Genomic DNA, 14,036 nt, shown 5'->3' with positions numbered 1-14,036 from the left:
TTTGATTAATGACAGTAAAGAAATTGGCACATTTTAGTTTCTAAACAGGATAGTTTTTATTTAGCTTTTATTGATCCAAAAGTTATGGTTGAGTCCTTAGAAGTATCCAGTTTCAGACTAAACTGATTTTTAGATTTCCTGGTTGCCTTTTATTAAATGTGCATAAAACGAAAGGTTATGTTAAATGTGCATAAAATCTGTTTACATGAAGCTAGTGTTAGCAGATCTCTTAATGTCAGCTGCAGGTAAGTGGGTGTTTCTGGGTGGTTCACATTGAAAATAACACTCAAACGGACTGTCACTGACTGCAATAAAGTGTTATACTGTTTAATAGGCCTATATGAATATCATGTGCATATCGGTGCTGAAATGAATGAGGGGGGAGATAGCATTTTGTTTACATGAGCTTATTTTTATTTGACAACTGAGCTGCATAATTTCAAACAGCAAATGTGTAAAGCATTAAGGAAATGTGCAGCAGTCTCTCAGTGTATCCTTTAAAAAAATCCATAGATTTCTTCTACAACATGAACATTAAACATACAGCATATTCACAAACTATATACATCCACATGCCACTGTTTAGGCAAATGACAGTTGAGGCAAAGACACTATAGGGCCTATGAAATGTGTTACAATGCAGAAATAAATGGCAGCTGGTACATCACTGTTCCTATGCATTAATAAACCCAGGCCTAGAAAAATAATCACATTCAATAAAACTCAAGAGCCTTCCATGATCTCCTGATTTTCAAGATCTATCCAATCTAAAAAGGTCTGTTTACATGTTTATTCATGTCATGTTACAGTGCTCCACAACATTTGTACAATACACAGCGTGACCCATTTAGCTTTTTCAAGGTCATGAATAGTGACAATGTTTCAGAAAAGGCCAAACACATTTGATATAATCACATATCTCTTACCTTACATACTTTTCAACAGCTGTCTCTCCTACTACAGACTAAAATGAGCCAGCTCACATGTTTGTTTGTTTATGCTAGCTCAAGAGTATGATGCCATACATATATTCCAACACTTGCCTTGTATTTAAGAAGATTTCCTTAAGAAAGACATACATCATAGTTTGAGTTCAAAGGGCATTGGCTTAAAAACGAAGAGTGAGGATTGTGTAATAGGAAACTGAGAAGGCAAGAAAAAGTGCACTTTACCTCTGGATTAAATAACTACTTTTATCAGAATATATACAGTACAAACTTTTATATCTACCAAAAGAACACAGATTACATTCAATATCAAAGTTCCATAAGGTGCTATAATACCTTGTACATTTTTGCTAGAGGTGACACAGGACAATGATGTCAGATTGTTGGCAAAGCACTCTCAGTGATGATTGACAGGTGATTGGTCCTGCCATTCTCATCTGGAGTGCTGATTTCCTTCACAACAAGTGAATCGGAACAATTGTTCGGGAGAGGGAGAGAGAGAGAGAGAGAGAGAGAGAGACGGGGGCTGCTGTAACATTACATCAGAGGATTGTTGCTCACACCATTTGTCCAATTAAAATCGCTCGAAACATTCCGTCACCACCCCTACCAGAGGAGCATCTCTATGAAATGAGTCGTGGCCCAAACTCTACGGTATGTTGAGGTATGTAGGTAACTCTTTCAAGCACTGAACATTGAAAAGAGCGAAATCGGACTGAAATCCAGTCATACTATAATAGAAAGTTATATCTGACAAATACTGCAGCAGTCACACCAGCCTGCTTGAGGTCAATATCAAACATTACATCCAAGAGTCCAATATGTGACTTCCAAATCTTCACAAAAAAGGAAACTCAGCTAGGATAAGTGCCGTTCTTTAGCTTAAAGAGGATTCATTTGTATTGCACTAAACTACATTTCTTCATCAAAAATTAAAAAAAATAAAAGACAACAACCCAAAAAAAAACCCAGAGCAAAGTCTGAGATTTCACACATTTTCAGTCAATACTAATATGCCATTAAATGGCGAGACATAAAAGACATAAAAGTGGCTGCAGTCAATTGGATTTTCATTCAAATATCTCAAGGAATCAGTGCAAAAGGCACTGGCTGTTACAACGTCCCCCATTCTCCCCATTCTGATAAACCAGTTTGTTGTGAAATTTTGAATCCTATAATTATAATAATACAAACAAAAACAAAACAAAAACAATAAAAGAATAGCCTTTGCTTGGAAATCCATAGAAACACTATACTAAATACTCAATGACAATTAAATTAAGATAAACAGATAAATAGCAATTTTACAAGCAAACTAATGTGCACTCAATGGTCAAAGGACCAGCTTTATGTACCATCGTTTTCATTTCTTTGGGACTGATGACCGGCATCATTCTCTGAGCCATGGTCCCCAGACACAGGAGAGGCCAGGTCGGCGTCGCTGGACAGGTCGCCGTCAGGAGACAGCGGCTCGTCATCTTTTGAGGATGCTGCATCAAATCCGGAGGTTTTATCAGCACACGCGCCGGCGAAACCGATGGCGGCGGCGGCCGCAGCTGCGGTGGAGGCGTGAGTGGGAATCCCGGGGTAAAGCCATGGGAACGGCGTGGTCAGCGCCGCTGGATACACCAACTTCTCCAAATGACTTTTATCAAACAAAGGCATGTACGATGCTGCTGCGGACGGGTTTATGAAGTAAAACGGCATGCAAAAGGGAGTCTGTTGTCCACCAACACCCGTCATTCCCATTAAAGAGTTCATGAGCGCCACGTCCGGTCGGGTATTGGCGGAATCAGACGCGCCGTTCGCAGACCAGTTCAGTTTGGCTTTTTTGGTGACGCGTTCGTCTCCGAACTCCTGCTTGATCTTAACTCCTTTCGCTGTGTCACATCCTTTCTCGCATTTGCCATCGCCTTTCTCCGCCTCTCCTCCGTATCCGCTGTCAGTGTCTGTGTCGTTCTCGTTCAGCTCGAGGTTCTGAGTCCTCTGGATGACAGGGACGCAGTTGGCTTGCGTGTCTCTCTGCGTGTCCCGTTCTGGAGCGTCGTCGCCTGGCAACTGCTGCTGCTGCTGCTGCTGCAGGATCCCTGCGCCCGACTGGAACTGCGCGGAAACTTTGTGTAAGTGGTTGATGAGTCGCGTGCACCTCTGCTCGCGCGCCGTCCAGTTCTCCACCTTGTTCAGATACTGCAGGACTTCTTTGGCACATGCTTGAAAGCCAGAGTGGAACGCGTCTAAGTCAGCCTGGAGGGAGGACTTTAACGATCGCTCACCTGTCATAAAACAAAGACAAAGTCCTGTCATATACAACAGAAAAATGACAGATAGACAGACAGATACATAGAAATAAACTGTACATAGATCAGATAAATAGATCACCGATCGATAGATAGATAGATAGATAGATAGATGCAAAACAGATTTAAATATACAAGATTTAAATATATAAAACACGTGACATTAATATAAATAAGATAAATACACATAATTATGCGTTCATATGTGCAGTTATGTTAGTGTTTAAGCTACATTTACTCATGTTTTACTTCATGTGGTATAGATGTTTCTCAGGTTGTATTGTGTGGGTTGCATATTATGTAATTTACCGTTCTGCAAAGCGATGATCTTCTGGTGCTGTTGCTCTGTGACAGCTGTCAAAGCGTTCAAATGCTTCAGCGTCAACTCAAGAACTACCGCTTTTTCCAAGTGACCAAGAGTCTGTAAGACAATACGAATATTTATAGGATTTCCCTACTTTCATGCTTTCCCTAATATAAATTTACAAAACATATTTTAACAAGACTAAAAAAAAAAAAAAAAAAAAAAAATTCAAGTGATGTTACCGTAAGTTTGAGATGTTCGGGTAATAAATCTTTCAGCTGCCCAATACATTCATTTATTCGGTCCCTCCTCTTTTTCTCGATCAGTCTGTGTGGTAACTTGTACGCGTCCTGCGAATGGGAAGTAGCAGCCATTGCAAAAAAGTTCTTAAAGTAATAATTATCACTCAAATTCTTAATAACGATGGTGTTACGTGAACTTGACGGACATCACGTTTCCATCACGGGTCCAGTTTGCTTACCTTTCCTTCCTCTCTCTTCATCCCTCTTTTGGATTTGCACATGTAGAGAGACGAATATTCAACCCTATAAAAAGAAAACACTATTTTAATCTCAACACACATTAAAAAATAGTAACGTTACTTGAAACTAAATTTAATTTAAAAAAACCCCAAAACAACCGAAAATAAAATTACCCCAAGAAATCCGCGTGATCCAGGAACTGTCTGCCCTGCATTCTAGGTATTCTTTCATCCATAACTTTGTTCCACTTTCTTGTTCGCTTCTTTTACAATCAGGTTTGGTTAATCCAGTATCAGCGGAGCGTCAGTGCGTTGTGTCCGGTCTCGCACAGCACCTCTGAATGATGAAGTGTGTGCGCGCTCGCCTGAGCTGCCACTTTGCCCAGCACTCAGTCTGCTCGTGGCGACTACCGCGCACGCGCGCCTCCACCAGGCAGGAACCGCGCGCACACTCACGTGTAAATGCACCAGCTCGAGAGTCTGGGAATTAAACGGGTTTTGAAAGTTGTCAGTTCATTGCTGAATAGACATCCACAGCATATCGCTCCAAAGCATTAAAATAATTGCATTTTAAGCCTCAGGAATAATATCTACACATGTAAATATGAAACACCAGTACTTAATATATTATTATTATTAATAACATTTAAATGTTTCTATATAAAGCCATTTCAAATTATTATAGGCTAAACCTACACAAAATAGTTTTTTGTCGTTTTAGAAAAAACATCAACAAAAATATTTCATACTTTAAAGTAGACAAACATTCAAAAGCACATTTAAGTCGTTAAATAAATGCATTATCAAAATGCCTTCATATAGGCTGTTTGTCAGGTTTGCCAAATATAATTATCACTATTTGTCTAAGATGATAATTCCTCTTTTGGTGGGGGGTGGGGGTCATAATCATGCTTGATGTCAATAAATTCTTCTTCTTCTTATCAGTAAGTATATTTTATTAGTAATCTGTTAAATATTTGCAAATGGACAGTTATGATTATCTGGTATTTATTTTAAACGAAATTAACTGTATCAATATGTTTTTCAATTTGTCTGCTTTGATATTTGAAACTTTATAATGGAAACTTTTCTAGAGTTTTGTGCAGCATGTTGAGCATGAATTGACATCTATAAAATCTACTGAGAATGCTTTGCTTATATGCCTACATGATATAAGACGAGGTGTGACTGTGACATTACACAACAGCACATAGAATAAGCTCTCAATATAGTGTGGCTAAAAATAGACCACATTCTGTCAATATCCAGCCTTCAGAACACTTCAGCTGATGAACCTATTAAAATCAGCGCATGAAATATAAAATGAGAAAAAAAAAGTTTTACTAAAGCTCTAGGTGAATACAGACATATTCACTATAAGAAACGTGTCCTTCATGTAGTTAATGAATTTCCAGAATTAACACAAAGTGAAATATCTGCTCTCTCTCATAATATTCATAAGAGATTAACTGTAACCCTCTCACATGCCCGTGGATCACGTAACTTCATCAAAATCATGTGACTAACTTCCAGGCTGTAAAACACTCGCCCACATGTTTGCCAGTGACTAGAATTGTTTCTGCTCTCTCTGTAAGAACCCTGTTTCCTGTTTTCAGGGAGTCTAGTTGTCGTGTGTTGGAGTCCCCCCTTTATGTCTCCCCTCTCCTTTCCTACCCTCCCTCCTTTCCGTCTCCTCTCCTTGTGCTCTATATGTGGCTCTTGTGGAATCTGCTCCAAATGTTTTCCATATTAGTTCAGAGCCCTTTCTGCTTCCGAATAGCGAGCAGGGATCGCGTAGGGAGAGAAGCCTCCAGTGAGGAGGGAGGGGAAGGGCAGGGCAGGGCAGGGCAGGCAGCGTGAAGGAACAGTCTAGCTAAAGAGAGCAAAAGAAACGGCAGGCAAGAGAAAAAGAAGGACAAACAGATAGAGGGCGAGAGCAAGAACATCCAGTCGGCCTCAAAGGAAGATTAAGAATCTCAGCACGAGACAGGAGGAATTATGGGGTCGGGGACGAGTCCGAAGGGGTCGCCTGGAGGAGGCAACGCAACCCCTGGCAATGAGAAGAAGGGAAAAGCAAAACCTGAAGGCCCATTACTGGAGGATGTCCAAAAATGTTGTGGCTGCCGCTTTCCTTTGCTGGTCGCTGTGTTCCAGCTTCTGTTGGGCATCGCGGTAGCAGGGGTGGCCTTCCTCATGGTTGCCATTAGCCCCTCTCTCCTGGCCAGGGAGACGCCCCATTGGGCCGGCATCATTGTAAGCTTCCTTTTGCTCTTCATCAACCTCTCCCTCAACTCCCAGCATGCCTTGTTTTACTCTTTCATGCATGAGGCCATTGCATCAGATTCATTGGCCGCACAGCCTTATACTGTACATAAGCATAAGCATGCTGTTAGAGAGAGCATGTGCACATCCAAGTACAAAAATAATAACTACGTTCACACTGCAAGGCTTTTTTTGTTTTTCTAAAATGGGTTTAAAATATCAGATTCAAGTGTGAACCGATCTCTATCCTGAACTGGCATCGCATGCACAAAAGAACAAAAACAAAGACCGCATATACAGCACGCTGTCATGGGAAGGCCACTGAAGTTAGTGTTATTTGTTCATTTCTAAGGTGATGCACAGGTGATAAGAAGGACAAAGACAAGCATGAGGAGATAATATTTCAATATTTATGATACGACCCCTAAAGTTTTGCTTGTTTAAAGCTGTCACCTTAAAACTTATGGAAAAGTCATAAAAGTAGCATGAATTACGATATGACTGTTCAGACTGAGGTCCGGGCTACACTGTAAAAACTGATTGTGATTTTAACGGTAAAAGACTGTAAAAATGCTACGGTGAAGAACAGTTAATTGGTTAACAGAAAGTTTCAGTACTATATATGGTGAATAACTGTAATAGATCGAACCGTACATTTAATGTACTTTTACAGTAAAATACCGTTAAAGTTTTTGGAAGTGAAAAAGAATAAGTCTTTGTATAATTTACAGTGAAAAACTGTAAATTGACATTCCCAGAATTCCCTGCAAGACACTTCACATTTGATGTATTTTCGTTGAATAACTGTTTCTTTAGTTTTTGTTTTTCGTATTAGTTAAAGTTTTGTGTTATATCTAATGTTGGTAAATTAATGTTTATTGCATTTTTTTAATGATGGTGTTTAGTGTTTGTGTGAATGACATTGTACACCTTCTATATATTAGTTTTGACCTTCTCAACTTGTGGAAAAGCTGCTTGTGATAGGCTTTGAATCATCATGTGACTGTGTTTGGTGTCTGTCAGTGTACTACAAAGTTATAAAGTACTTCAGTAGATTGGTATATTAACGTTATATCAGTTAATGTAATACGGTATTTTACATTAAATTTAAGTTTAATCTGTAAAACCTAAAATGTTGCTACCGTATTTTGTATGGTAAATTTCTGGCAACCACAGCTGCCGTTTTTTTTTTTTTACCGTAAATTTAACGGATTTCTTTTTTTTTACAGTGTATGGAAGTGGCTTAAATCAAAAGATCAGTTGTTATGTGGTTTGTGCTGTTCACACTGCACATATTAAAAATCAGATTTTGGCCACTTTTTCATTGTAAAGCTGATATGATATTCACCACTGAGAGATTTTCATTAAATTTCACTTGTTCAGCAGTGATTTACAAAGAATTCATGCTTCTTAACTTTTGCACATAAGTATTCAGTTGCAGAAGCCTAAATAAATAAGTAAATCTAAAAATACTACAGCTGTGTTTGTTTGAGAATCACAAGAGAGTAAGATCAAACTTATAAATAGCAAAATATTGTTCAAAAGATTCAAGCCAGCTCAAAACAATCCCTGAGTGCAGACATTCATGTTCAGTCACGTAGACCGAAAACATAACAGGGTCTGAAATAACTTTGCATGCATCAGTTTTAAGATGAATATAATATAAATTACATTATTTAATTTAAGTTTGTGTAACTGTAGTGCATTTGTTATAGTATTAAAGGGATATTTCACCCAAAAATAAAAATTGTGTCATCATTTACTCACCCTCATGTCGTTCCAAACCTGTATGAGTTTCGTTCTTCTGTTGAACATAAAATAAGATATATTAAAGAATGTTGGTAATCAAACTGTTGATGGGACCCATTGACATCCATAGTAAGAAAAAAAACCCTATGGAAGTCAATGGCTATCATCAACTCTCTGGTTACCAATATTCTTAACAATATCGTATTTTATGTTTAGCAGAAGAAAGAAACTCAGACAGGTTTGGAACAACATGAAGGTGAGTAAATGATGACAGAAATGTCATTTTTAGGTGAACTGTCCCTTTAATCTTTGTTCAACTTAGTACAACTGTTCTTTGTTAGTTCATGTTAGCTCAGGTCCATTAAATAACATTACAACTTTTAAAAAAATATATATTACAACTACAAAACAAGTTTTGATATTAATAATATATTAGTATATGTTGAAATTAACATTAAGATGAATGTGGTTAACGGTAAAGTGTTACCAACTTTGCTTTTAGTTGTTAAAATGTTACATTTCAATTCAAATTGCAGTTTTGCATACTGTTTGCTACCTCAATTCAAATCAAATGTAAAAAACATTCTCTGTTCAATTCTGACTGCCACACAACCCCCAACCACACTTTTATTGTGTAAAACATTAGCTAATGTGGCAATAAAACATAAGCGACAGCTATGTTGAATACGCAAATTCAGAATCATAAAACGCACACATTTCATTGCAGCAATATAGATCAGAGATCTCAAGTTTAGGCCTCACGAGAGAGGGCTGCCGTTTGAAAAACGCTGAGGTCACCAAGACTTCTCTGCCTCAGAACCTGGGAAAAACAATCAAATTAGATACCACACGTTAGTCACAAGACTCCAATCACGCTGAGAAAAGAGCGGGGAAAACACAGAGAGAGAGAGGGAGAGAGAGAGAGACAGAGAAGAAAAGAGAGAGATAAAAAGCGTGATAGATAAAGATATCAGGGGGGGGGTGGGGGGGGGGGTGGGGGGGGGGGGGGGGTCAAGCTATTCAATTTGCAGCAGCAGTCAATATATTATCAGATGAGAGCTCAATGCTGAGTTGCACAATGCTGATTACAATGAGGGTTATGGTTGGCTCATGACAAGCCTGGCAGACACAGAGACTTAGGAGCTCTGCTGCACTGCAAATAAGATTAGATCAATCCAGTGACTGGTATGTGTTCATGGCAACAATGACAAAAGATTTCAGCAACAGACTTTGAGTTGCACATGATAACAGTGATCCACCCTCCAACTCAATTATTTTTTGGTACATTTGGGGTCTGAGTGACAAGTCTATTAAAATTTCTCTACTGTAATTTCGTGTTTTGCAGATGTGTGTGGTGTCTCTGCTGGGATTCATCCTCTTCTGCATCACCAGAGTGCCTGATGAGAGAGCATCGGTTCAGTTTATCATAAAGGTGAAAAATAAATGCAGCTTTTGGATAAATTGACGATTACAATTGCCCCCTCATACTGTATGTAAATACATTTAAAATAGACTTTAAAACTACAGTAGCTCTGAGAGCAAGATACTTCTAGCTATAGCAACAGGTCTAGAATTTAAAAAATCTACATATCATCATATATGAACTGAATGAATTATCCAGAAATTAAAAATTATTTCATTATATAATGATCATTTACTCACCACCATGTCGTTCCAACACACTATTATTTTATTTATTTCTTCCATGAAACACAAAAGGATTGCCATTCTTTGCCATTCACATTTTTTATTTTTATTTTAAAAAGGTTCTTTATTGGCATTGATGGTTTCATGAAGTACATCTAACATCCATGGAACCTTTCCATTGCACAAAAGGTTCTTTATAGTGGAAAAAGTTTCTTTGGATTATTAAAATGTTCTTCATACAAAGAAAAAAGGTTATTTTAAGATCGGATCACTGAAAGGTTCTTTAGGGAACCCAAAATGGTTCTCCTATGGCATCACAAAAAAAAAAACTTTTGGAACCTTTATTTCTGGAAAGTGATTTTCACTTTCCCCACCCCCCCCCATTATAAAAGTGGGCCATACTTATCAAGCTCAATATTCCAAGTCTTTGAATTATGAATAAGCAATGCTCTTTTGAGTCAGTTGTTTTCAATAAATAGTTTGAAGCGGTTAACAAAATTTTCTTTTTCACAATTTGGTTCTGTTGGTTATCGAGTCAACTGCTCACCTGCTCATTGAACCAAGACGATGTCTTGGAATTGGTCTTATTCTTTTGGCTCTGAAAATGAGTCAGATTTCCCATCACAATTCTGAATCATTTACCTTTGTCGTTGCTTAAAAACACTCTTAAAAATCAAAGGTCCTTTATTAGCATCTGTGGTTCCATGAAGAACCTTTAACATCCATTGAACCTTCAGATAATAAACATTTTCTTCACCATTTTAAGAACTGTTCACTGAAACATTCTTTGGGAAACCCAAAGTGGTTCTTCTATGGGATCGTTGCTTAAACCCTCTTTAGGAACCTTTAAGGGTGGCGCCACAAAATACAAGACCACATTTATGATACTCTCATAGTGCGTTGTGTGTTTTTTTTTTTTTTTGAATGGGGCTTGACATTTAAAATCATTATCCATTGTTACCATAAGGTAAACATTATGCCTACATCTCCTTTTGTGTTTCACGCAAGAAAGAAATTTTGTATGGCCTGAGTGTGCTAATGACAAAATTAAAATTTCGTGGTGAACTGTCTCTTTAATTAGCCATTTTTTAATATTTAATGGACCATTGATATTGCCAGTACCATTCCTGAGTCACCAAGACACTGAGCTGGTTTTAAATGAACAAGTATAGGCATTTTAGTCTAATTAAAATCTTATCTCCATCTCCCTGCCTTAATCATCACAAATGACTTCTGCCCAGCTCCTGTACTTCTTCCTGTGCACTATGGGGCTGGTCATTTCCGTACTGGTCATCGCATTCCAGTGCTACCATTACGCCCTGACCTCCAGCTACAGCTGCAAGGAAATGAAGGAGGACTGCATGTGCACCCTGGACCCCGAGGACCCCATCGCCCGCACTTTCGCCTACAGAGGTGTGACAGACTGCAGTGCCATCATAAGCACTCTACCGATGTATTACCTCCTGCAGATGCTGCTGAACCTGGCTCAAGCTATCGTCTGTCTGCTGGGGGCTTTCCTGATCTGGAAGCGCAGGTACCAGGTGTTTTTCGCTGGGCTACAGATGGGATCTCCTTCCGCCCAGAACTGGCAGAAAGTTTAGGGCACCAGAGATTTTTGTGGAGAAGTAAACATGTGGCGCGTGGGAGCGTTTGTGCCTTTAGGGAAGAAACTGTTTGCTGCAATATCTGCCCCAGTGGGAGCTATCTGCCATGCGACCTTTTATCAAAGCAATTGAACAAGTCTCTGTTTGTATTGCCATATTACAATATTTTGGAAAGTTTTATGCAATTTTTAGACTCATTGTATTTTTCTACATTGGTTACCACTGCCAAGGAGAGTATTTTTATCTATGATGCAAAACAAGACCTGAAGATTAAAAAAATAAAATAGTGACACAATCTGCTGTTGTTGTTACTATTGTGGTAATGCCATGCATAAAAATTAAATAAAGTATTAAGTGCCAGTATTAAATAAAAATTAAAAAAGAAATGCAATCAATTGCACAAGCTTCACCTTTCGCATGCATTTTCTTCGCACTTTTCGCTCATTGTTTCTGAGACAAAATTCCTGGTGTTCCATCCCCGTTTGCAGAAGAATATTTAAAAATTATACAAAACATTGTATATCTGTCAAATCGATTAACCGCGATTAATCGCATCTAACAAAAAAGTTTGTGTTTATGTAATATATGGGTGTATACACTGACCTAAAGGATTATTAGGAACACCATACTAATACTGTGTTTGACCCCCTTTCGCCTTCAGAACTGCCTTAATTCTACGTGGCATTGATTCAACAAGGTGCTGAAAGCATTCTTTAGAAATGTTGGCCCATACTGATAGGATAGCATCTTGCAGTTGATGGAGATTTGTGGGATGCACATCCAGGGCACGAAGCTCCCATTCCACCACATCCCAAAGATGCTCTATTGGGTTGAGATCTGGTGACTGGGGGCCATTTTAGTACAGTGAACTCATTGTCATGTTCAAGAAACCAATTTGAAATGATTTGAGCTTTGTGACATGGTGCATTATCCTGCTGGAAGTAGCCATCAGAGGATGGGTACATGGTGGTCATAAAGGGATGGACATGGTCAGAAACAATGCTCAGGTAGGCCGTGGCATTTAAACGATGCCCAATTGGCACTAAGGTGCCTAAAGTGTGCCAAGAAAACATCCCCCACACCATTACACCACCACCACCAGCCTGCACAGTGGTAACAAGGCATGATGGATCCATGTTCTCATTCTGTTTACGCCAAATTCTGACTCTACCATCTGAATGTCTCAACAGAAATAAAGACTCATCAGACCAGGCAACATTTTTCCAGTCTTCAACTGTCCAATTTTGGTGAGCTCGTGCAAATTGTAGCCTCTTTTTCCTATTTGTAGTGGAGATGAGTGGTACACGGTGGGGTCTTCTGCTGTTGTAGCCCATCCGCCTCAAGGTTGTGCGTGTTGTGGCTTCACAAATGCTTTGCTGCATACCTCGGTTGTAACGAGTGGTTATTTCAGTCAAAGTTGCTCTTCTATCAGCTTGAATCAGTCGGCCCATTCTCCTCTGACCTCTAGCATCAACAAGGCATTTTCGCCCACAGGACTGCCGCATACTGGATGTTTTTCCCCTTTTCACACCATTCTTTGTAAACCCTAGAAATGGTTGTGCATGAAAATCCCAGTAACTGAGCAGATTGTGAAATACTCAGACCGGCCCGCCTGGCACCAACAACCATGCCACACTCAAAATTGCTTAAATCACCTTTCTTTCCCATTCTGACATTCAGTTTGGAGTTCAGGAGATTGTCTTAACCAGGACCACACCCCTAAATGCATTGAAGCAACTGCCATGTGATTGGTTGATTAGATAACTGCATTAATGAGAAATTGAACAGGTGTTCCTAATAATCCTTTAGGTGAGTGTATAATACAGTAGTCAACATTTGAAGTGGATCAAAAAAAGTTATTCAAAGTTGTCCTAAGACAAGAACGGGTATTGTTCAAAATTCATGTATAACTTTGATGAAAGGTTTTGATCCACTTCAAATGTTGACAACTGTACAGTATATATATATATATATATATATATATATATACACATATATGCATACATGTGTGTGTGTGTGTAGTGTACACACACACACACACACACACACACATATAACATTTGTATAAATAAATATAATAAACACACATAAACACAAATCTTTATGTTAGATGCGATTAATCACACTTAATCGATTTGACAGAACTAATACATACATACATACATACATAAATACATATATTTTGCATTTTTTGCATTATTTTAGTAAAATTTGTTAGTTTATAATGATCAGTTAGATTCATGCAACAAAGAAATTTGAAATGTAGATTTTTTACTATATATATATATATATATATATAGTATGTAGTTTTATATTGGAAGAGGTGTAAATTTCTAAAATATAACACAAACATACCAAAATAAATACAGTACTGCTTTAACTGAAGAACTTTCTAGAGAACTTGTAAAAAAACAACAGTCAGAAATGAAAGTGACGAGGCTGGACAGGCTTGTGGACTAAAGTCACTCTTCATACAGCCAGTGGGGGGGATTAAAGGGGTACTTAGACAAACAGATACACTACATTCAACGGAAGGGTACATGCAGTTTAACTTTTTCATTTTAAGGTGAAAACTGAGCGAAACTTGACAATCAATCCAAAAAAGTTCAGTCTGTACTTAAGTCATTGTCAATGAAACGAAACTGAGCAAATGAAAAGGACTGAGTGATTTGAACACTGCCAACAGGAAGACGGTTGCTTGATGTGTTAAAAGAGTCTGTTGCTTTAAAGAGACCTTCAGTCTGG

General features: G+C 38.4%; 2 protein-coding genes across 2 annotated transcripts; one reads left to right on the top strand and one right to left on the bottom strand.

Moving 5' to 3' along the window:
• Window positions 1-391: 391 nt before the first annotated feature.
• On the bottom strand, window positions 392-4,457 carry bhlhe41 (basic helix-loop-helix family, member e41). The gene is made up of 5 exons (XM_084124542.1): window positions 4,204-4,457; window positions 4,030-4,093; window positions 3,791-3,898; window positions 3,554-3,665; window positions 392-3,220 (listed from the first exon to the last, which is right to left on the bottom strand). The coding sequence occupies exons 1-5, from the start codon at window positions 4,263-4,265 to the stop codon at window positions 2,295-2,297; spliced, it is 1,272 nt and encodes a 423-aa protein (XP_083980668.1). The 5' UTR covers window positions 4,266-4,457; the 3' UTR covers window positions 392-2,294.
• A 1,260-nt stretch (window positions 4,458-5,717) lies between these two features.
• sspn (sarcospan (Kras oncogene-associated gene)) lies at window positions 5,718-11,848 on the top strand. Its single transcript, XM_084124544.1, has 3 exons — window positions 5,718-6,282; window positions 9,386-9,472; window positions 10,929-11,848. Exons 1-3 carry the CDS (start codon window positions 6,028-6,030, stop codon window positions 11,286-11,288), a joined length of 702 nt encoding a protein of 233 aa, XP_083980670.1. The 5' UTR covers window positions 5,718-6,027; the 3' UTR covers window positions 11,289-11,848.
• Window positions 11,849-14,036: the final 2,188 nt, after the last annotated feature.

The sequence above is a fragment of the Abramis brama genome (assembly GCF_963993115.1).
Source record: "Abramis brama genome assembly, chromosome: 9".
NCBI classification, from domain to species: Eukaryota; Metazoa; Chordata; class Actinopteri; order Cypriniformes; family Leuciscidae; genus Abramis; species Abramis brama.
The sequence above is the reverse complement of the archived record's forward strand: the minus strand, read 5'-3'. Positions and strand labels throughout refer to the sequence as shown.